The sequence below is a fragment of the Stegostoma tigrinum genome, chromosome 3 (assembly GCF_030684315.1).
Source record: "Stegostoma tigrinum isolate sSteTig4 chromosome 3, sSteTig4.hap1, whole genome shotgun sequence".
Lineage (NCBI taxonomy): Eukaryota > Metazoa > Chordata > Chondrichthyes > Orectolobiformes > Stegostomatidae > Stegostoma > Stegostoma tigrinum.
This window is the reverse complement of record NC_081356.1, coordinates 80182861-80207457: the sequence shown is the minus strand read 5'-3', so window position 1 is coordinate 80207457 and position 24597 is coordinate 80182861. Positions and strand designations below refer to the sequence as shown.

The 24597-nt window shown below is 38.8% G+C and overlaps 1 protein-coding gene across 1 annotated transcript in view; it reads left to right on the top strand.

The window, feature by feature from the left end:
* slc25a46 (solute carrier family 25 member 46) overlaps positions 1–23248 on the top strand; it is a 31503-nt gene extending 8255 nt beyond the window's left edge. The window contains exons 2-8 of the mRNA XM_048526947.2: positions 1778–1820; positions 3784–3841; positions 5704–5781; positions 7157–7257; positions 12229–12285; positions 14023–14080; positions 22498–23248. Coding sequence (XP_048382904.1) covers positions 1778–1820; positions 3784–3841; positions 5704–5781; positions 7157–7257; positions 12229–12285; positions 14023–14080; positions 22498–23076 — 974 coding nt within the window. The 3' untranslated portion in view covers positions 23077–23248. The remainder of the gene's footprint in view (positions 1–1777; positions 1821–3783; positions 3842–5703; positions 5782–7156; positions 7258–12228; positions 12286–14022; positions 14081–22497) is intronic.
* The last annotated feature ends 1349 nt before the right edge of the window (positions 23249–24597 follow it).

Sequence of the window (24597 nt, the reverse complement as noted above, 5' to 3'; positions counted from 1 at the left end):
TCCAGTGAGGTAGCTTCAACCGCTTCACTGAGCAGGGAATTCCACAGATTCACAACCCTTTGGGTGAAGAAGTTCCTCCTGACCTCAGTCCTACATCTGCTTCCCTTTATTTTGAGGCGACACCCTCTAGTCCTTGTTTCACCTGCCTTGCGGAAACAACCTCCCTGCCTCCGTTTATCTATTCCCTTTATAGTCTTATATGTTTCTATAAGATCCCCCCACCCCATTCTTCTGAATCCCAATGAAAATAATCCCAGGCTACTCAGTCTCTGTTCGTAATGCAACCCCCTCAACTCTGGAATCAACCGAGTGAATCTCCTCTTTACCCCCTCCAGTGCTAGTATATCTCTTCTCAAGTAAGGTGACCAAAACTGCACAATACTGCAGGTGTGGCCTCACCAGGACCCTATAAGCTGTAGCATAGCCTCCGTTTTTTTTAAAACTCCATCCCTTGAGCAATGGCAGACAAAATTCCATTTGCCTTTTCAATTACCTGCTGCACCTGCAATCCCACCTTCAGCAATTCATCCACAAGGACATCCAAGTCCCTCTGCACAGCAGCGTGCTGCAATTTTTTTACCTTTTAAAACATAGTCCATTTTGCTGTTATTCCTACCAAAATAGATGACGTCACGCTTATCAACATTGTACTCCATTGTATGTTGCAGTGTTGATGCGGTTGTGAATGCCAAAATTATTTCTGGTGCTGTGGTTGATGCCAGATGATTTGTCCAGTTTAGTTCCTTTTAACTGATTTTGTAGTGGTTATGCAAAACTTTAGTCCCTTGCTCAGATGTTTCAAAAGATGTTTGAGGCATTCACCTGTGCTGTACTGTGCATCTGGATGTCCATTTAGGCCAGATTAGGTGCCTTTAAGGATTAATAGTCAATCATGATAATCTTTTACAAGAATCAACAATGGTTTCATGCACATCTTTAAACTAGCTTTTGTCAGTTAATTGATTTCAAATTTCACCATCTGTTCACAGAGCTTTTGTTGAGCAGATTTAGATCATTTGAGGGAAGGGGACTATAGTGGAGCATAAACATGGGCATGGACTGGTTGGGCTAAATATCCTGTTTCCGTGCCATACATCCTATGTAATTCGGTATATTTGTTTTTATTCCCCAGAGAAGCTAATGCATTCAGTATGTACTCTAGCATTATGCACTTGCTGATTTACAAAAAGATTTTTAAATTTAAAATTTTTGCTTTGTTACTCAACATGTGTATGTAAGTTGTGTTGTTTGTGGGAAGAGAGCCTTCATTGGGTTTATTCTAACAAAAAGCATCAAAGAATTCCCTTGCTGTATTTTGCCTCGTCCTTACAGTGTGCCCTCTCTTTTATAGCACATTTGCTTCAGATATGTGCTTTTGTCACATGCTGTTTCTATGCAAGGATGATCTGAATGATCAGTATCTACCTGCGTTACTTAAATGTTCCATGTATTAAGATTTGTAAAATGCATATTAAGCCAAAAATCAAATATCTTAATTTTTTTTGTAAAGATTGGTGTATAGTAACAATATAATAAATGTGAACATTAGAATGCAACACCAATAAAATGCTATCAGTATTGACACTATTGAAAATTTCGTAGATTTTAGTTATTTTGATTTCATATAATTACATTTCCAAACTTATTCAAAGCTGTCATGTTGAAACAATGTTAGTGTATTAGATCTAGATGGAGAATAAAATTGACGAGTAGGTGTTGCCTATAGTTTTCAAAATCACTTATATAATATTTTCTCATGTTCTTTTTTTTGTCACAGATCAGTTAAATAGATTTGCAGGGTTTGGTGTTGGGCTCGCAAGGTATGGTACTAAAGTTTTATTCAAACTTCCTGTTGACATCAGCTGAAGTTTTCCTTGTAGACCAAACAACGTGCTTCACTTAAAATGACTAAAGGTGTTTATGTATTTTAATCCTACTAACATTATTGTGGCAACTGAATTTGGAGGAGTGTGCTATCTCCTTCTAGTCCCCACACTCATCGGTCCCATCATGTATTTGAATGCTTATTCTGTTACTGCTGAAGGCTAACTCTAATGAAAGAAATAAAGAACTGGATGCTACAAATACAAACCATAAATGGAAATTGGTGGTTTTAAAAAAAACTCAGCAGGTCTGCCTGCATCTGTGAAAGCAGAGTAACTGGTTACCTATATGGCTAATTCTACACTTCATCTATTATGGGCCTTTTTATTCTGAGAATTTCAGATTTCTCTGCTAAACACAAAACTGTTGCTTTTATTATCAAAACACGGCTTAATCAATAAATCTTAGGCTTTAGTTATCACTTCCACCTTCACACTCTCTTTTCTGACCTGAGAAAGACATCATAGGGTGTGCCGAGCTGTCCGTTTTTATGTTTGGCTACTTGCCTTGTTTTCACCGTCCCATCTTCTCCTGTTGGGTTTGTGGAGGACCTATATAAGTGTATAAATATTTGCATTTCTAGAGAATCTCAGCATTTACAAATTAAAGAAATATGGCAGCTTTGTCTTTAGAGGTTTTTTTGTTGAGAAAAAGACACTTTGGCTACATGATTGTTCAGTTCTTGAAGGGTCAGGCACAAAGTATGAAAGCTTCCACATGCTTTCAGTAGATGGATATCATCAGACACGTATACATTACTGGAATTTTCGAAAAGGAACAATACATTCAAGAGATGTCTAGTGTAAGTTTTCCAGAAGCGCTTGGTGAGAATAGTTATTTCAGATTTTCAACTCGCTTGGAGAATCCCCTAAAAGATTTCTTGGCTAGGTGATATAGGTTGATTAGGGTCTTACCTGTTCACAGGCTACATCCAAACTGAATTCCAAACAATATCAAAATAGCCATACTTCAGACAATAATTATCTTAGATGTGTGACTTCCAGTTAAGAGGCAGGTCGGTGTTGAAAATATGTTTCCTCTTGTGGGAGAATCTCGAAGTAGGGATCATAGTCTTTTTAAACAAAAGGGATGCCTATTTAAAGCACAAACATTTGCTTTGAGGTTTGAGAGTCTTTGGAATTCCCTTCCTCAAAAAAACAGTGGAATCAGATTCTTTACATGCTTTAAGTCCGAGATATAAAAATTTCCAGGGATATGCAAAAATATAGAGTTGAGGTTAAAATCAGATCAGCCATGATCTTACTCAGTTGGTGGAGCAGGCTTAAAGGAGACAGTGGCCTACTCTTGTTCCTTGTTTGTACATTTTGTTAAAGTTTAAACTGTTAGTGTCTTTTCTTTATAGTATTCCATAGTACACATTATTTTAGGGTTGAAAGCAGGTCCAGTTATTTCTCCTGTAATCAGAAGTTCTCAAAAATAAGTAGTAATGCAAGCCTTCACAACATTAGGTACTCTGCTGGATGTGAGTCTTCTGACCAGCGTTGTTAAAGGGCAAGCTGTTTCTGTTGGTCATAAACTAGAAAGGGGAAAAACTTGAGGTAAATGCAGTGTATTGGAAAATCTTAAAATGTTAAGTGAATCAACTAAACAAGCAAAAAACCAATATACATACAAAAGTTAATTGAAAATTAGTATAATTTCAGAGAAAAATGTGGATTCCAGGGTGTATTATTATGGCTCTTTGATAAGATTTTAATTTGATTTGATTTGCATGTAATAAAATTATAATACAATCGTGTGTTACATTTGGATTGTATTTGGATATGAATTTAATAATGTTATTTCTCATCTGTTTTTGTCTGGACAAGTCTATCAGAACCTTACTAGAAGTATTTTCTGTGCTTACTGCTTTGTCTAATTGTACTTTTCCATTTAAAGTCTCTTCACAGAAAATGTGTTGGCTCATCCCTGTATTGTTTTTCGGCGTCAGTGCCAGGTAAGAAATTTTAAGAAAGGAAAGTGAGGAAGATTATTCCGAAAATTACTAGGATTCAAATTATATTTCATAGCCTTGTATTTTGATTTATTAAAAAAAGGCTTTTGTACGATAGCAAGGAGTTTAAATTTTGACGACCTGCTTGAGGTCTCCAATCAGAACTAAGAGTTTTGGATCATTCTTTATATACAGTTGTCAAATACGGATCACTGTAGTATTGCAAAATAGGTCAAAATCCTTCATCAGATTCCAGGTGTTTGTCTATGCAGTCATTTGGAGGGATATATCATTTGTTCGTTTCTGTTCTAGGAGGAAAAGGCATCAGCTGGTATAGCACTAAACTATTGGTACTGGAAATGTTCTAGGTTTGAGTCACAGCTCTAGTAAATTAGATAGCCATTGTCTAACTGTAGGAGTAGAACTGCACATGGGTCACTCACCCTGGATTCTGGAAATGAGAACAAACCAATGTTTCCCACACTTCATTGCTATCGAGATTCTTCAGCATGCCAACCTTGACTAGCTACGATTTTATTATCTAGGCTGTTGATTAAAGAATTATTGGTTTGGCAAAATGCTTGTGGCCTTTTGCCAGAGCAATTTTTTTTGCACCTACAGGGCAGGAGAGCAAACAAAAAAGAAAATTGCTTTATTTTATCACATCGTAATACCTTGAAATTGTTTGCAAAACAATTTTGAAGTGTTTGGATTGTTCTGCTACATAAGCAGCATTTTAAATGTAATTTGTTGCCAAATCAAAATGATTTTCCACCTGCTTCATTTTGTGGTGGTGTTCTTGGACAGCAAATGATATGTTAGCCTTTATTACAAATACATTTGCATACAGAATTAAAATTGTCGTGCTGAAATTGTGTAGAGTCTTGGTAAGACAGCAGGTGGAGTACTGTGTATAGCCGATATCCTTAACTAGGAGCAGGTGTGCTAGCCATACAGGAGTGTAACAACGGAGGTTCACCTAACTAATCACTGGGATGGAGGTATTTTCTTAAGAAGATATTGAAGAAACTGGGCCTGTGTTTTCCAGTGTTTTGAAGAATATGCAGTGATCTCATAAAACATAGAAAATTATTACGAAATGCAACAGGGTAGTTGTGGATATGATAATTTTTGTTGTTGGGGTGTTTAAAATCAGAGGGGACTGTCACAGAGTAAGGGCTGGACAATTTGGGATAAAGATTTTATTTTCACTCAGCATGGTGAATCTTTGGAATTTGCTACCCCAGAGAGCTGTGGAAGCTCAATCATTTATCAAATTCAAGACACAAATTGGTAGATTTTTAAATATTTTGACAAGTTGATTCACCATATTATTAGATTGACCAGACTCCAGTGGCAGAAGTTGGTCATTGTTTAAGAGCTGCAGAGTTTCTGCCTTGACTGACTTCTGCTATTTGATTGAGCTCTTCGGTAATATTTCAGAACCATAGTCGAGAGATGAGAACAGCTTCAATGGCAAAGGGAGCGGCCAAAGCTAAAAGCAGAGGGGAAACAAAGCTAGGTTGCAGCTAGGGGCACAGGTTTGGAGACAAAGTTGGGGCAAAGGGAGGCAATAGTGGAAGGGAGTGAAACTAGAGGGAGGAAGAAAAGGAAGGAGGGAGATAACCCCAGTGGGTGGGGACAGAAGGGTTGTAGGTAGTGGCATTCCCAATTTAATGTCAGTTTAGTTTGAAGCAGGATTTAAGAATGAAACTGTTTAAAACAAAATGCATTAATGGGATGCGGGAGGAGTGCAACTTAAAGCAAGGACATACTATAAGCTCTTCTGAGAATGCATTTATTAAATACCTTGGCTTTAAACTGCATGAAAATGGTAATTCTTTTTAATCTTTTATACTTTTTAGGTCAATTATCATGCAAAAAGTTATCATCTTACTCCTTTCACTGTTGTAAATATTATGTATCATTTCAGCAAAACTCAGGTAGGTCTTTACAATCACCTTGTACTTGGAAATGTATTTGCATATACCCCTCTCCCATTCCAAAACGGATGAATATTTTAATATTGTTATTACTGCTACTTCTTTGTTTTCAAACCAAATTCCCAGAAATGTTTTAGGTTTTCAGAATTTTTTTTCAACATTTTTTATAAAATTATGTCTTATTATATCTAATTTTTGTGTAGTTAAAGGAAATTTTCTGAGATTTTGTTTAAAAGAAGTTCAGATATTTTGAGAAATTCAGCTCCTCTAAATCTTGCTCTCCCTCCATTGGCTCAATTTTAATGAAAAATTTGCAATGCATCACAACCTAGTGGTGTGGTGCTAACAGCTAATTAGTATTAAGATAGATAGGACAAGTCAAGTGCATTGTTTAATTAAGTACTTGGAAAATTTAAACAGAAACAGCTAGAACCCTGGGTCGTATAAAGTTCTGGTGAAGAGTCACCAGACTCAATGTTAACTCTGTTTTCTCCCCACAGATGTTGCCAGATCTGCAGCGTTTCTCCAATTTCTCTTCTTTTCAGGCCTTTAGTTTGGGTAGGTTGGGTGCAGACATATGTAATGCTGCAATCCATAAATGGACCTAGGATGAAGAGATGCGTTTTTTAATTCATTTGTGGGATATGGAGATGGCTAGCCAGGCTAGTATTTGTTGCTTATCCCTCATTGCCCAGGATGCAGATCAAAGAAAACGACTTTGCTGTAGGTCAGGAGCCACATGTAGCCCAGACCAGGTATGGGTGGCAAAAGGAAGTTAGTGAACCAAATAGGTTTTTATGACATTCCACAATGGGTGAAATGATAGTCATTGGACTAGCTTTCTATTCCAGAGTTTTATTGAATTCAGTTCACATTTTCCTACCTACTGTTGAAGATCTGAACAAATCTCCAGCCTGGGATCTGGGCAACTGGCCCAGTGACATATCACTACACTAGTGCTTCTGAATTATTTTAATTTTATACTTCACCATTGACTTGCAGTTGGGATAACTGGTGAATACTTTCTCCAAAGGAAAAAGATTTACAAAGCCGGGTGTAATGTACATTGAGACAGAGCTTGAAAGTAGAAAATCAGTATGTTTTGGTTAAAAAATAATCTGAATTCTTGAAGGTTAATGCAATTTCTGTTTATAAACTGTGTTTATTCTTTCTATGTTCTTCACAAGGATAAAAGTCTGACGAGGCAATGGAGAATTTTTCCATATATCTAGGGAATGTATAACAAACTTCTATTAAACAAAAACAAACTGCTTATTTCCCTCTCTGGCTTTTAGTTTGTTTTATTTTCTTGTTTGTTAGTGCTACACAAAAAAGAAGTAGGAAATTGAATCACCACTCTATTTGACACTTGCAGGGAATAAAAGGATTATGGAAAGGGATGGGAAGCACATTTATAGTTCAAGGAATAGCATTGGGTACTGAAGGCATTATCAGTGAATTTACTCCACTTCCCAGGTAGGTCACATCTAATTGTACTTTCAAAAACAGCTTCTATTTGTACAATATCACTGGTTGAATTTATTTTTAAACTTGATATGAAGGAAAGAAGTCCACTTTAGTGGAAAGGCATGGTTGGGATAAATGGACAAAATGCAAGTTTTCTTTGGTTTTGCTATCAGAGTACATACAATCTAAAGTACTTGACAACTTTCTCTTTTAATATTATAAAGAATATAAAAATTCATATCAAGAATAGACATTAGATACTTCATGATTTATAAGATCTGCCCTAGGCTTCAATTCCTGTTTCTGACCAGCTCCTCATAGCCTTCAGTTCCTGGATGTGAGTTTGCTTGCTGAGCTGGAGGTTAGTTTTCAGACATTTCGTCACCATTCTAGGTAACATCAGTGGGCCTCCGATGAAGCGCTGGTGTTATGTCCCGCTTTCTATTTAGGTTTCCTTGGGTTGGTGATGTCATTTCCTGCATTGGTGATGTCATTTCCTGTTCTTTTTCTCAGAGGGTGGTAGATTGATTTGGAGCCAGTGTGTTTGTTGATGGAGTTCCGGTTGGAATGCCATGCTTCTAGGAATTCTCGTGCGTGTCTCTGTTTGGCTTGTTCTAGGATGGATGTGTTGTCCCAATCAAAGTGGTGTCCTTCCTCATCTGTATGTAAGGATACGAGTGATAGTGGGTCATGTCGTTTTGTGGCTAGTTGATGTTCGTGTATCCTGGTGGCTGGTTTTCCGCTAGTTTGTTCAATGTAGTGTTTGTCACAGTTCTTGCAAGGTATTTTGTTGATGACGTTTGTTTTGTTTGTTTTCTGTATAGGGTCTTTTAAGTTCATTAGCTGCTGTTTTAGTGTGTTGGTGGGTTTGTGGGCTACCCTGATGCCAAGAGATCCGAGTAGTCTGGCAGTCATTTCGGAAATATCTTTGATGTAGAGGAGAGTGGTTATGGTTTCTGGGCCCGTTTGTCTGTTTGGGTTTGTTGCTGAAAAATTGGTGGATTGTGTTCATTGGGTACCCATTCTTTTTGAATACGCTGTATAGGTGATTTTCCTCTGTGCTGCAGTGTGTGGTGGCTCGTTGCAATAATGTTCTAATGCAGCTTCGTTTGTGGGTGTTGAGATGGTTGCTCCTGTAGTTCAGTATTTGGTCCATATGTGTTGTTTTCCTGTAGACGCTGGTTTGAAGTTCCCCATTGACTGTTCGCTCTACTGTGACATCTAGGAATGGCAGTTTGTTGTTGTTTTCCTCCTCTTTTGTGAATGTTATGCCAGTAAAGGGTATTATTGATGGTCTTGAACGTTTCCTCTAATTTGTTTTGTTTGGTGATGACAAAGGTGTCATCCACGTAGCGGACCCAAAGTTTGGGCTGGATGATTGGCAGAGCTGTTTGTTTGAGTCTCTGCACTACTGCCTCTGCTAAGAACCCTGATATCGGAGATCCCATGGGTGTACAGTTGGTTTGTCTGTAGGTTTTGTTGTTGAAAGTGAAGTGGGTGGTGAGGCATAGGTCCACTAGCTTGATGATGTCCTTGCTGATGATGTTGGTGGTGTCTGGTGTATGTGTCTTCGGTTCTTCTAATAGTGTAGTCAGTGTTTCTTTGGCCAGGTTGATGTTGATGGATGTGAACAGGGCTGTTACGTCAAAGAAGATCATTATTTCATCCTCTTCTATCTTGGTGTCCTTGATGTTCAGGAATTCTTGGGTGGAGCGAATGGAGTGGCGTGAGTCTTCTACTAAGTGTTTTAGTCTTTGGTGTAGTTCCTTGGCTAATCTGTAGGTTGGTGTTCCAGGTAGCAACACTATGGGTCTGAGGGAGGGCTCCTAGTTTATGAATTTTTGGTAGTCTGTAGAAGCGTGGTGTTTTGGATCCATCTGGTTTCATTTTTTTGGAAGTCTCTCTTGTTTAATTCTCCAGATTTTTGAAGTTTTTTGAGTAAGGCTGTGATTCCTCTATTTCAATAATCTCTCTGCCTCATGTTTAAATAATTGTAAGCGATCTAGCCACCTGAGGGCTAAAGAATTCTTGGCACTCATTACCCTCTGAGAAAACAGATTTCTTTGCATCTCAGTTTTAAATGAGTATTCTCTTATATTGTATCTACGTCCCCTAGTTTGAGATTCCAATCAATGGAAACAACTTCTCAATATCTTCCTTGTCAAGCCCCACCAAAATCTTGTATGTTTCAATCAGATCACCCCTCAGTCTTCTAAATTCTAATGAATAAATGTCTAACTGTTAAACTGTACCTGGCCAGTAAATTCCTTCATCTTGGGATTCTGTCTAGTGAATCTGTTTTGAGAAACCTCCCAATACTAGTATATCCTTTCTCAAATACAGGGACCAAAATCATACACAGTACTCCAGGTCAACCCTCCCCTACACCCTGTGTAGTTGTAATAAAAGTTTCCCATTTTTAAACTCCAACCCCTAGCAATGAAGGCTAAAATTCAATCTGTCTTAATTACTTGCTGTACCTGTATGCTAACTATGTTTTTCATTTGCAAGGACACCCCAGGTTCCCGTATGCTGCATTTCTTTTTCATGGAGTATCTAACAGTCTGCATTTGACTCTTCTTACCAAAGTGCATGACATCACATTTTCCTGCATTAAACTGCATCCGTCATTGATATCAATGATTTCCCATTCACTAAACTGTGATGCTGTTTCACTTACAGTTTCCTGCTTCCTGTCTCCTCTCTTTAAAAAGAGCATGTTAGTGTTTTTCCAATCCAGTGAATTCTGGAATATTTTTGACCAACACTTCCACAATTTCAACAGCCACTTTTCTTTAAAACCTTCAGATGCAGGCCATCAAGACCTGGTGACTTTTATGCCTTCAGATTCATTAGTTTGTCCCTAGTGATAGGGACTGTACCAAGATTATTCCTCCCATTAGCACTTTGTTTAAAGGTTTTGAGAAGATTGGTAGATGGGTTGTGGATGAGATTGTAGACTTGCTTGTTGAGCTGGTGTGTTTGATTACAGACTTTTCATCACCCTGATGGTTAAAATAATCAGTGCGCCTCTGATGAAGCGTTGGTGTTCTGTCCTGCTTGTTATTTATCTGTCTTGGTTTGCTGGAGTGGTTGGCATCACTTTGCGCCTCTGGTTTTCCAGTGCTTTCTATATTTGGTCCAGTTCAACGTGTTTGTTGATGGAATTCCAGACCTCCAGTAACTCCCTGGTATGTCTGTTTGGTCTGTGCTGTTATGGATGTGTGTCACAGTCAAATTCATGTCCTCCTTTGTGCGTATGTATTGAGACCAGTGAGAATTGGTCATATCTCTTGGTGGCCAGTTGGTGTTTGTGTATCTTTGTTGTAAGTTTTTTTTCTTCCAGTTTGGCCTATGTAATGTTTTTCAGTTCTTGCACGGTCTTTTGTACATTATGTTAGTTTTATTTGTTGTGGGTATGCTTGTGGTTTGTCAAAACTAGAAGAAACACACTGACATACAAACAACCTCCTCGCCAGAACAAAATTCATAAAAGAACAGGAGGACAATAACCAACTACTCTTCCTAGATGTAATAGTGGAACATAAGAACAACAGAACTCCAGACCAGCATATACAGAAAGACCACACATGCGGGCTAGATACTTAATTACACCAGCAACCACCCCAACGCCCATTAACGGAGCTGCATCAGGGCATTATGCGAACAAGCCACAACACACTGCAGCAATCCGGAAATGCACAAAGCAGAACACGAGCATTTGGGAGCAAAAACTCCATTTATCTGGAGTTTTTAAAAGGAATGGATACCCAAAAAGCTCAGTCTGCTGTTATCTCCACAGCTACAACAAGAAGATACAACATAGCCAGACGCACTATCACCCTACTGTACATCAGAGACCTTTCGGAGATGATCACAAGACTACTCAGACCCCTAGCTTTCACAGACCAACGACCACCCTGATGAACGTAATGGACTCGATGCCCACTACCAAAATATACAAAATTCCATGCAAGGAGTGTTGGGGGGAAAAAAAATTACAAGGGCCAAATTGAAAGAAAACTTACAATAAAGGTACACTAACACCAAGAGACATGACCAAATCTCTCTGGTCTCAATACACGCGGACAAAGAAGGACACAAATTGACCAGGACAACACATCATAATAGCATAAGCCAAATATAGCCATGCCAGGGAATTCCTGGAGGCCTGGCATTTCAACCGGAACTCCATCAGCAAACACGTTGAACTGGACCCAATATACAAACCACTGAAAAACCAGAACAGAAGTGATGACAACCACCCCAGCAAACCGCGGCAATAAATAACAAGCAGGACAGAAAACCAACGCTTCTTCGGAAATGCGTTGATCTTACCTAGTAGGGTGACGAAATGTCTGTAGTCAAACACACCAGCTCAATGAACAAGTAACAACCTCTGTACGTTGTTTGTGATAACTGTGTGATATTTATTGTGTCCTACACTGTGAAGAATTGTGCATAATATTGATTTTAAATTATCTACCTGTTTCCTGTTTATTAATTCTGCAGTTACACCTTCTAAGTGTCCTAAAGCCACTTCAGCTCATCTCTGCCCCTCTGTCTCACTCATTTCCCACAGAAACTCAGTTGTTTGGAAGTAAATTGGCAAGAAATATAAAAAGTGTTTTCCCTCTTGAGTAATTTTTGTAATCATCTGCCAGTTCTCAAAAAAAAGTCCCAATCCTCTGGCCTACTACTAGTTTTTATCCACTTTGTATGGCTTAGCTTTTTATTGTACACCATCCTTGACCACCTCTGTTAGCAACAGTTCGTTCTTCTCCGAGTCCTGTCAAGAAAAAAAAAGTTAAAATAGAAATTGCAGTATGGTGAGTTTATGTTGATAAAATGATTGTATTAACTTTGTTAATGGCTAAAACTCAATGCAGGATTCTTCTTAGATGTTTTGGTACTACTGTTTAGTATACGTAATTTAATACTTAATCTGCACAACATTATCCTTCAAGTTTCTTATTGCAGAGAGGTTTCCCATAAATGGAGTCCGAAACAAATAGCTGGTCATCTTGTACTGAAAGGGTGAGTTGCGACTGGAATCATGTGATAGTTTCAGGAGATAATGCTCTCATACTATTGGTGGCTATCTCATTTTAGTTATTATCTTGATATTTGTTTAGATTAATTATCAATTATTAGTCTGGCTCATGCAGATATGGCCAGATGTGTGGGCCTGTTCTGCACTGTATTGTTCTATGTTCTATGTGCTCATTTTTGTTTGCTTACATTCATTTTGTGCTCCATACCACCTAATCACTACATGTTTAACTGTTCACCTTGGGTGATGTCCTGAACTATGGGGTTTATCAATTTAAGTTTTTTTTTCTTCTAATGAATTCAAAGTTTATATTTCTAAATTCTCTTGCTAAAGATCAAGTTCCAGATGTTCTTGTCTGGCACAGCTGAAGAGAATCAGTTCAACTAAGAAATCTTTTCTATCTCCTGACTCTGAAGTTCATAAGGAAGATGATTGGTCAGGCTCTTTGGTCCAGCTAATACCTCTGTTCTTAACTTATAATTAGCGTATCATACCATTTATATATTCAGTCATTTAATGATTGTTACTTAAAATCCTGATAATCCCTTTGTGAAACAATGCATTCTAAATTTGCTTTTTGCAAACTTTACCAAATCCCTCTTCCCTTACTGTCAGTATTTAACTTCAGGTAATGTTTTAACTGATTTCTTTTGAAATCATTTGCAGTCTTCTATTACGTGATAATTTTACCTCCTGACGCACAATTCTTTTGACTCATGGAATGTTACCTGATTCTGAACTTCTCCAGACCCTGAATGTTCCTTGCGATTCTGAAATCAGCATTGCATAGAGTTCAAGCTGTTTGAGCCATGATTTCCTTGCCTTTCATATGATTCTCAATTGTATTGTTTAGCGATTCATTTGTTTTTAGTGTTGGTCACATTAGCCCTATATCTGCAAAAACCTTTTAAATCTGTATTTTAAAGAGCAAGAAAATTGCTTGTTTTCTTCCCCCATTTCTATTAATTTACATATTTTGTCTGTTAATAAACATTTCCTGAGCTGAATACTTACAGAAGCATGAGAACTAGGTGCAGAAGCAGGCCCATTGACCCTACTCTGCCACTGAATAAAATACCCACTAATCAATTTGTTTCAAATACCACATTCCCATACACCCCGATGGTTTGCTGCTAGACAAGGCAATCGAAGGCTATCTATGTCCTATCTTTAAAATTATTCAGTAATCCTGTCATGACCGCAGGGTTCCAACTTTGTACAAAGTCTGAGAACAACAATTCTCATTTCTGCCCTATAAGGGCACCTCTTCATTTTAAATTGGAGTCCAACCTCCATAATTCCGGAATCCATTGGATTTCCACATCCAATTTAAGACTACTCAGCATCTACAATCAATCTTTTGTGCTTCTAAGCTGTAATGAAAACAGATTCAATAGTCCTTCCTGGTTTGGTATTTTCTGCAAATGTGACTACTTTTATGTAAGCTTCTAAATCTACCATTAGTGTAAATTGGAAACACAATTCTTGTAATGCACATCTACAGGGCATGCATTGATATTCCTGTTTAATATTCGTGCTATGGATTTAATACAATTAAATTAATCACAATTCCCTTTTATAAATTTATTCTTGAAATTATGGTAGATAATTTTACTTGCGATAAGTTTTGCTGGATATAAATCTTGTTGTGCACTTGAATCATTTCAGATAGACTGTTTAAGAGAACTTTTTTTTAAAAAACAAATTTTATTTTCCTGCAGGCTGACCTGCGTAGTGGCATTGCCTTTTTACTCGGCTAGTTTAATTGAGACTGTGCAGGTAAACTTTTTGTTTTAATGAAGTTTATTGATTATAGTGAGTGAAGTAAATTATTACCTTATGCAATCAACTATTAAGTAGCTGATGTCCTGTCAGTGATCATTTTTTCTTGTGATACTTTGGATCTGTTGAAATATGAACCAAAAAGGAGCCCCTTTGATTTATTGAAACTACTTGGGTCATAGTGTTATCATAAGTGTCTCCAGGATTGCTATTTTCTAATCCAAGAATTTGATTCTGACATTGCTGGTCGCATCTCCGAAGAAAAAAATCAGAGTTAAAAGTTTTTCGGGTCTGGTGACCCTTCCTCACAACCGGACCCAAAACGATAACTTTTTTACTTTTTTCTTCAGGTGCTGCCAGACCTGCTGAGCTTTTCCAGTAACTTCTTTCGTTTGTTCCTGATTTACAGCGTCTGCAATTCCTTTGGTTTTGATTCTGACCGTGTTTGTTTGTAGCTCATTACTTTTTTTAATTCAGAAAATGTATCCTACCAGAGGCTGTTAGAAGAATAACTGATAGCTTTTGACTATACAGTCTGCTTGTGTATTCAAAGAAAGTTTAAAAACAGACAACAAAGTGTGAAGCCAGATGAACACAGCGGGCCAAGCAGCACCTCAGGAGCACAAAAGCTGACGGTTCAGGCCTAGACCCTTCATGATGCTTTAGCTGCTGTGTTTATCCAGCTTCACACTTTGTTGTCTTGGATTCTCCAGCATCTGCAGTTCCCATTATCTCTGAAGTTAAAAACAGATAACTGCTTTCAACAACAGCTCATATTTATATAGCACCTTTTAACATAAGCTGCCCCACAGCACTTCATAAAGTTATTATAAAACAAATATGACACCATTTGCATAGTGGGGTATTGGAACAAATGACCTAAAGCTGCTTCAAAGACAGGTTTTAAAGTAAGGGGCGTTAGAGTAAAAGGGAGCATGCGAGAGACAGAGGCATTTATGGAAAGAAATCCATTGCTCAGGGATGAAGTAGATGAAGGAATGACCACTGGTAGTGGTGTGATTAAAAGTGGGTAAGTATTAAAGGATTTGTTTTGGGATTGCGTGTCACTGGCTAGTCACTATCTGTTGCCTGTTCCTAGAGGCCGTTGAGAAGGTAGGTGAGCTGCCTTCTTGAACCACTGCACTCCACCTGCTGTGGGTTGATTCACAATGCCATTAGGGAGGCAATTCCAGGATTTTGACCCAGCATAAGAAGAAGAAATAACAATATATTTCCAAGTCAGGATGGTGAGTGACTGGGAGGGGTGCTTGAAGGTGGTGGTGTTCCCATGTATCTGCTGCCCTTGCCTTCTGGATGGAAGTGGTTGTGGGTTTGGAACTTGCTGTCTGGGCATCTTGTAGAGAGTAGTATACCCTGCTGCAGTTGAGGTGGAGGGACTGGATGCTTGTGTACATTGTGCCTTTTTCTGGATAGTGTCAAACTTGTGTTGTTGGAGCTGCACCATTCCAGGCAAGTGGGGAGTAGTCCATCACACTTCCGCCTCGTACCCTGTAGATGGTGGACAGGCTTTGGGAGTCAGGAGATGAGTTTCCCGCTACAGAATTCCTACCCTCTGACTCATGCTTTTTTTAGCCGGTGTGTTTGTGGTGGGTCCAGTTGAGCTGATGATAAATGATCAATGATAAACCCAGGATGTTGTTAGTGCTGAATGTGAAGACATGGTGATTAGATTGTCTCTTATTTGCGACGGTCATAGCCTGGCATTTGTGTGGTGTGAATGTTACTTGCCACTTGTCAGCCCAAGCCTGGATATTGTCCAGATCTTGTTACATTTGAACATAGACTGTTTCAGTGCCTGAGGAGTTGGGGGTGGTGCTGAACGTTGTACAATCATCGGCAAACATGCCCACTTCTGACCTAATGATGGAGGGAGGGTCATTGATGAAGTAGCTGAAGATGGTTGGGCTGAGGACACTACCCTGAGGAACTCCTGCAGAGATGCCCTGGAGCTGAGCTGACCAACAACCATAGCCATCTTCCTATGTATCAAGTATGATTCCGAGCAGCAGAGATTTTACCCCCGATACCTATTGATTCCAGTTTTGCTAGGACTCCTCGATGTCACAGTTGGTTGAATGCTGCTTTTATGTCAAGGGCTGCCTTTTTCTCATCATCTTTGGAATCCAGCTCTTATCTGTGTTTGAACCAAGGCTGTAATGAAATCAGGAGCTGAGTGGCTTTGGTGGAACCCAAACTGAACACTGCTGAGCAGATGCTGCTTGATAGCACTTTTGATGATACCTTCTATAACTCTACTGTCGATTGACAGATCGATGGGGTTGTAATTGGCTAGGTTGGATTTGCCCTGCTTTTAGGTACAGGACATACCTGGGCAATTTTCTACATTGTCAAGTAGATTCCAGTGTTGTAACTATACTGGAGGGGCTTGGCTAAGGGAGTGGCAAGTTCTGGAGCATATATCTTCTGTACTATTGCCAGAATATTGTCAGGGCATATCCATTGTCTCCTACATTTCTTGCTATCACATGGAGTGAATTGTATTGGCTGAAGACTGGTATATTTAATCCTGGGACCTCTTAAGTTGCCCAAAATGAATCATCCACTCAGCACTTGTGAAGATTGCTGCAAAAGTTTCAGCCTAATCGTTTGCACTGTTGTGCTGGCTGTTCCATCATTTGAAGGTAGGGATATTTGTGGAGCCTCCTCATCCAGCGAGTTGTCCACTACCATTCATGACTGGATGTGGCAGGATTGCAAGCTAAGATCTGAACCATTGGTTGTGAGATCACTACTGTGTCATTTGCTGCTTATGCTTTGGCATTCAAGTAGTCCTGTTTGATAGCTTCACCACATTGACACCTCATTTTCAGGTATGCCTGGTGCTACAGTAACAGTTCTGTTGCTGTCGATGCCTCGCAGTGCATCATGGCTGCCCATCTTGAGTTGCTAAATCTGTTCAAAGTCTATCCCATTTAGCATGGTGCCACACAACACAAAGATCTGTTTTTCTTCAATATGAACGAGGGAGTTTGTCTTCTGAAAGATTGCACAGTGATCACTCTTACCAGTACTGTCTTAGACAGATGCATGTGCATTTGGCACATTGGTAAGGATAAGGTTTAAGTATGCTTTTCCCTTCTGTTGGTTCCCTCACCACCTGCTGCAGACCCAGTCTAGCAGTTGTATCCTTCAGGACCTGACCAGCTCAATCAGTACTACCGCTGCTGAGCCACTCTTGATGGACATTGAAATCCCGTGTCCAGAATACATTTTGAGCCCTTGCCATCCTCACTGCTTCCTCTGTGTTACTCAACATTGACGAGCACTGGGTCATCAGTTGAGTGAGGACGGTACTTGAAGTTAGGCAGGAGGCTTCCTTGCCCATGTTAAACCTAAATCCATGAGATGGCATGTGACCTGGAGTCTGTTGACTCCCGGGCAAGTCCATCCCAACTGTATACCACTTGTGCTGCCACCTGCAGGGTCTGACCTGCCAAAGGGATAGGTCATATTTGGGGATGGTGATGGTGGTGTCAGGGACATTGTCTGTAAGGTACGATTCTGTGAATATGATGTGTCAGGCTGTTGCTTGGCTGATCTGTGAAATCGTTTTCACAACTTTGGCACTAGCCACCCATATCTTAGTGAGGAGGACTTTGCTGCGTTGACAGAGCTGTTTCTGCTGTTGCCTTTTCTGGTGCGTAGGTAAATGTCTTTGTTGTGTCCGAGTTCATTTCTGGGAATTTGTAACAATTCGTTCAACTAGTTGGCTTGCTAGGCCATTTCAGAGATCACAGGTATTAAAGAAGGTTGTAGAATTGGAAGAGATTAGTGATAGGACTGGTGAACTAATGAAAGAATTTAAAAACCAAGATGAATTTTTAAAATTGAGACCTAAGTGAGTCGTTGCAGGTCAGCAAATGTGCACTAGTGTGAATGGTTTATAAATATGCTTTAGGACAACAGTTTTGGATAACACAACTTTTATGAAGGTTAGAATGGACCAATGGATTGGAACTGACCAATGGATTGGTCAGTTTTATTGGTAATGAAGACCTGAATGACGTTCTCAGATTATGGCTGAGGCAGAAGTACAGGCTAGAGATGTTATGCATGTAGAAGTAGAAAGTCTTCGTGACCAACACGAATATGTGGCTGAGTGTTCATCTCAGCATCTTACTGTGTCCAATTTTGGGCCCCACACCTCAGGAAGGACATACTAGCCCTGGAACGTGTCCAGCGGAGATTCACACAGATGATCCCTGGAATGGTAGGTTTAGCGTATGATGAACGGCTAAGGGTCCTGGGATTATGCTCATTAGAGTTTAGAAGGTTAAGGGGAGATCTAATAGAAACTTAGAAGATAATGTATGGTTTAGAAGGAGTGGACGCTAGGAAGTTGTTTCCGTTAGGTGGGGAGCCTAGGACCCATGGGCACAGCCTTAAAATTAGAGGGGGTAAATTTAAAACTGAAATGAGATGACATTTCTTCAGCCAGAGAATGGTGGGCTTGTGGAATTCATTGCCGCAGAGCGCAGTGGAGGCCGGGACGTTGGATGCCTTCAAGGCAGAGACCGTCAAATTCTTGATCTCAAAAGGAATCAAGGGCTACGGGGAGAGTGCAGGGAAGTGGTGTTGAAATGCCCATCAGCCATGATTTAAATGGCGGAGTGGACTTGATGGGCCGAATGACCTTACTTCCACTCCTATGTCTTATGGTGACTGCAAGTTTGCACAAAATGTCTGTTTTCAGTTTCAGACAGTTACTAGTGAGAGGCATGAAATCATTGAAGTGGAATTTGAGGCAGAGACTGTAGACAACAGTAATGGTGATAATGGGAACTGCAGATGCTGGAGAATCCAAGATAACAAAATGTGGAGCTGGATGAACACAGCAGGCCAAGCAGCATCTCAGGAGCACAAAAGCTGATGTTTCGGGCCTAGACCCTTCATCAGAGAGGCTCTGCCATTTGATCATGGCTGATATGCTCCTCAACCCTGTTTTTCTGTCTTCTCCCCAAAACCCTTCAACCCATTACCAATTAAAAATCTAACTCCTCCTTAAACTTACTCAAGATCCCAGCATCCACTGTACTTTGGGGTAATGAATTCCCCAGATTCCCAATCCTTTGGGAGAAATAGTTTCTCCTCAATTCTTTTAAATTTGCTACCCTTGTCCTAGAGTACAAGTGGAAGCATCCGTTCCATGTCTGCATTATTTATATCTTTTATCATCTTGAGTACTTCAGTTTGATCTCCCCTTATTCTTCTTAACTCCAGAGAGTATAGGTCTGAACTGTTCAATCTATAGTCATACGACAAACCCCCTCATCTCTGGGATCAATCTAGTGAACCTCCTGTGATCTGCCTCCAATGCCACTACATCTATCCTCAAATAAGGGGACCAAAACAATACTCCAGGTGCAGGCTCACCAATGCCTTGTATAGTTGTAACAGTACTTCCTAACATTTATATTGTACTCCTTCAGCGAGAAAAGCCAACATTGCATTCATTTTCTTTATCTGCTGTACCTGCATGTTAGTTTTCTCTGACTCATGAACGAGGACACCCAGATCCCTCTGAACCAGAGCACCCCGAAGTGTCTCCCCATTTAGATTATAGTCATTCCATTTTTCCGACCATAATGCATGACCTCATTCTTATCGGTGTTAAACTCCAACTGTCACATTTTGGCCCACTCTCCTCAGCTATCTCTCACCATTTGTGAGGTTCTTATTGCCTCACTGCAATTTACTGTCCCACTTATTTTTGTGTTGTCTGCAAAATTGATTATAGAGCCATCTATCCCTGTGTCTAAGTCATTAATGTAGATTGTAACTGATCCAAGGACCAAACCCTGTGGCATCCCACTAGTTACTTCTTGCCATCCAGAAAAAAAAACATTTATCCCAACTCCTATCTTCTGTTCATCAGCCAGTCACCTATCCAAGCTAATAAATTACCCTTAATCCCATATGATCCAACCTTGTGCAGCACCTTATCAAATGCCTTCTGGAAATCCAGATATATTACATCTACAGGATCCCCATTATTGACTTTGCTTGTTACATCTAACAATTCAGTCAAACATGATTTGCCCTTCATAAAACCGTGCTGACTTTGAATAGTGTTTTGATTTTCCAAATGTCATGATATTGCTTCCTTGATAAATGATTCTAACACTTTTCCAGCAACAGATGTTAAACTAACTGGTTTGTAATTTCCCACATTGCCTCCCTCCTTTTTTGAATAAGGCTGTTACGTAGCTTTTTTCCAATCCACTGGAACCTTTCCAATGTCCAGGAAATTTTGGAATATTATATCCAATGGATCCACTATCTCTGCTGCCACTTCCTTTATTACCTAGGATTTAGACCATCAGGCTTGTGGGATCTGTTCGGTCACAATCCTAACAGTTTGCTGAGTACCTTTTCCGTCTCGATGTTGATTGTCGATTGTTCTGAGTTCTATACTTTCTAATGCCTCTGTCCATTCCAATAGGAATGGTACAATTGTCCACTACTGTGGAAACTGAGGCAAAGTATTGATTTATCATCTGTGCAGTTTGTGTTCCCACTATTAACACTCATCTTCCAAGGGACCAACATTTAACTTTGTGACTCTTCCATTTTACATACCTATAGAAGCTTTTGCTATCCTTTCCAATATTTTGTGCTAGTTTCTTTCGTAACTTGCCTTAGCCGTTTTGGAGCCAAAGAGATTTGCACGGTCCATGTACATCGGAATTTAAATTATGAACTCAGAAAATAATCAAAAATGCTGAGAACGCAGACTTCTGCAAGAGGAAAATTAAGATACTAGGTGTGGAAGCTACAATACAGTTACACAATATTCTGGTTATAAAACAACTAGTGTACTACTGGTAGGTTTGTGCAGTACATCTTGAAGTATAAATCGATCTTGAAGGGATTTACCAGAATGATACTGAACTTCAGTTGTGGAGAAAGGTGTTAATTTGTTAAGTAAAAATGGAAAGGATTGAGCTGGAGCAGGTATATATAGGTAAATCGGAATTATCGCCATTAGCTATCACTTTTTTTTAAAAAAGAAAGTTATGGGCAAAGGTTATGATGTGAAATTGAACTTGATAGTTGAGATTAGTAAGAAGCACTTAAAAAGCAGAGTAATTCTGTATCCACTGACCTTTCAGCCTTTCTATCATCGACCAATGAAACTCACTAAACTTGGAGCAGCACCTTGTAGATTTACAGTGCCAATGCTTCTACAATCTGAAGTGTTCCCTTCTGTACCATTTCTCCAACTGTCTTATTAATCTCCGTTTGTACTGTTGCTTTAATTACTAAGCACAATGAAACAGCAGAATACAGTTTTCCTTAAACATTGGCTTTTAAATATTTCTATAGATACAAAAAGTACTGGCCTTATTATACTTGGGAATTATAAAGTGGTTCAAAATAAAATGCCATCGACACGCTTGTAAACACTGAATTGATTAAAACTTACTTTGCTACTTCTCAAAAAAATCCAGATTCTCATTTCTCTGGAACATTTAATTCTGCTTTGCCTGTATGTACTAGCACATAGCGCTAGAAGTAATCCAAGTGAGTAGTATCTTTTTGATATTCTGCTGTTTATTTTTTTTCCCTACCTGCTGAAACTTTGACTGTGTGACCTCAACCCATTTCTTTTATATATCACGTGGAAGGGATTCTGTTCCTTTGCCATCTCAAAATGTTCTGTGGTAGTAGGAACTGCTGATGCTGGAGAATCTGAGATAACACTGTGTGAAGCTGGATGAACACAGCAGGACGAGGAGCAGGAAAGCATTTCTGAAGAAGGGTCCTGACCCAAAGCGTCAAACTTTCCTGCTCCTCTGCTGCTTGGCCTGCTGTGTTCATTCAGCTTCGCACCGTGCTATCTCAATGTTCTGTACTTTCTTTCCGTAATGGCCTGGCACATGGAGGCAATTATGGAGAGATTCTTGTTGGACAGTTGCAGGGATACCTTGCTGTCTTCCACCCACCCTCAGTTTATCTGTTTCCTTCTGAGGATTGCATTTCTTTATCATGCTGTGCCCTACATACTTAAGCAGACTTTTGTCTCATGTTATTAGGGTGCTACTTGAAACTGTGAAGTTCACTTGTTATCCTCCTAAACTCTATAGCTCGGGAATGGTCACCTCCTGTAGCATACTCCAGAAAATTGGGTTTAGGGTCTTGGCTTCCTTACATAGATTTTTAATTGAGATACAGTGCTTAAAAAAACTAATGCATGAAAGCTTAAACTTTTTAAATTGCTTCATAGTTTTATTTGTATTTTTCTAAAATTTGTCCATCCAGTTTAATTATAAAATATAATGGGTTACAAAGTTCAACTAGTAATATTTGTATATTTAAACCATACATCTGTAATGTTTTAATAACTAACTTTTATTGTGTTCTATTTCCAGAGTGAAATCATAAGAGACAATCCAGGAATACTGGATTGTGTGAAAGAAGGTATATGCAGACTGGTGGGAATGGGTGTCCCTCATAGCAAACGCCTGCTTCCACTAGGAGTTCTAGTCTTTCCAACTGTCTTGCATGGTGTGCTCCATTACATCATCAGTGCCATCATCCAGAAATTTATTCTGTTTCTTCTTCAGAAAAAGACACCACATCAGCACCCAGCTGATACTTGTAATTCTGTACAAACTGTGCTGGATGCTTACTATCCTGAACTTATTGCTAGTTTTGTTGCAAATCTTTGTGCTGACATTTTGGTTTACCCATTGGAAACAGTACTTCACCGCCTACATATTCAAGGAACCCGGACCATCATTGACAACACAGACCTTGGGTTTGAAGTGCTTCCTATAAACACGCAGTATGAAGGAATGAGGGACTGTATTAATGTAATCCAGAAAGAAGAAGGCATCTTTGGTTTCTATAAAGGCTTTGGAGCAGTTATAGTACAGTACACATTGCACGCTGCTGTGCTACAGATTACTAAAATGATATATTCTACATTGTTGCAAAATACAACCTAATCAAGGAGTTTAAATGTCATTATACAGTAAGTAACCCATAGTCCAAGTTATGAATTTCTGTAGCGCATGTTAGAAGCCCTGAAATCAAATGCACTCAGTTGCTAAACTTAAATTATTAACTTGGTGGACACTTTGTTTTAAAACTCAAAATAAATGTTTGTGAAATTGTAAAGGAGCCCATGGTGTATGTATTTTAATGTGATGTAAAAAAGCTCTTTCTATTCCCAGTATGATTCTTCTATTGAAATATCATTTTCTGACACAATGCAGCATGAGGACAAGCTAGATTAAGTAGAGTTGTTTCCTTTTTCCTCGGTACTAGGCCTGAAATAAACAAATTGATATTTTTTTAAATCATTTCAATCTTTGACTAGCACCTAAGATTTTAGTAGTAGACTTATTCCAGAATATTTTTACATGTTGTCAACTTTATTTTTTTGTAATACAGAAGGTGTCAGAAGATGATATGATCAGATACAATTATTCAATCCTTCTAGATCTTGATTGAAGAATTCTTAAACCGTAAGGAAAGGAAAACTGTAATTTGGCTTTGAGTGTGATTAAAGATGTAATTTTTTTTTGGTACTGCATGTTTTCATTTAGTGATGTGTTGATTGGCTTTGCCTGATGGGATTTTAATGGTTTAGGTGTGGAGAATTTGTATATAGTTTGTGTTCACTTTAAATAATGTCACAATATGATTCATGAAATGATTGTTAATGAAACTTAATAGTGCCACTTGTATTCTCCAATCAAATTTGTTCATTTTCTACTTTTTCTTGATTAATTGAATCTCATTGTGGGCTGAAGAGTCTATTTCTGTGTTTTATGACTGAATTTCTCAAATGTTACCTACATGGCTGGCAAGAATAGTTGTGGTAGTCAGACAAAAACTCAACATTGCCCATTGCCTTTAAGGCGATAGTTTTATACCTAAAATTTGGGACAGATAATGAGCTATTAACAACTCTCACCTTTTAGGTATAAATCAAGCGTGAAAATTGCTTCAAATTTATAACTTCGGTTTAAAGCACTAAATCATTTAATGTAATTCAGTTTCTAACATTGCTTTCATTACTACGCACTATCAAATAACAGAATAATTGCTTTCCTTAAACCTCGGCTTTTAAAAATTTCTAGAAATAAACAACATACTGATTTTTACTATTATACTTGAGAGTTATAGTGTAAGTAGCTTAAAATAAAGTGTGATTCACACATTCATGTAAATGTTGAATTCGCTCTATATAGTATGTTTAAAACTTACTCCACTAGTTCTCGAGCAAAAAATCTGGACTCTTTACTCTAGAATAAATTTAATGTGAAGTATAGAGAAATATAAACTTATGAAGGAATAAAAAGGGAGAAGGGATGGCATCTATTAAAAACAATATCACCCCATTGAACAGAAATACTTCTGTTCAGACATGACTCATTTAAACTGAACCCAGGTACAGCATTGATCAGACTAGTGCAACTACTGTATTTTATACCTGGCAATCCAGCTCCAATTCCATTCAG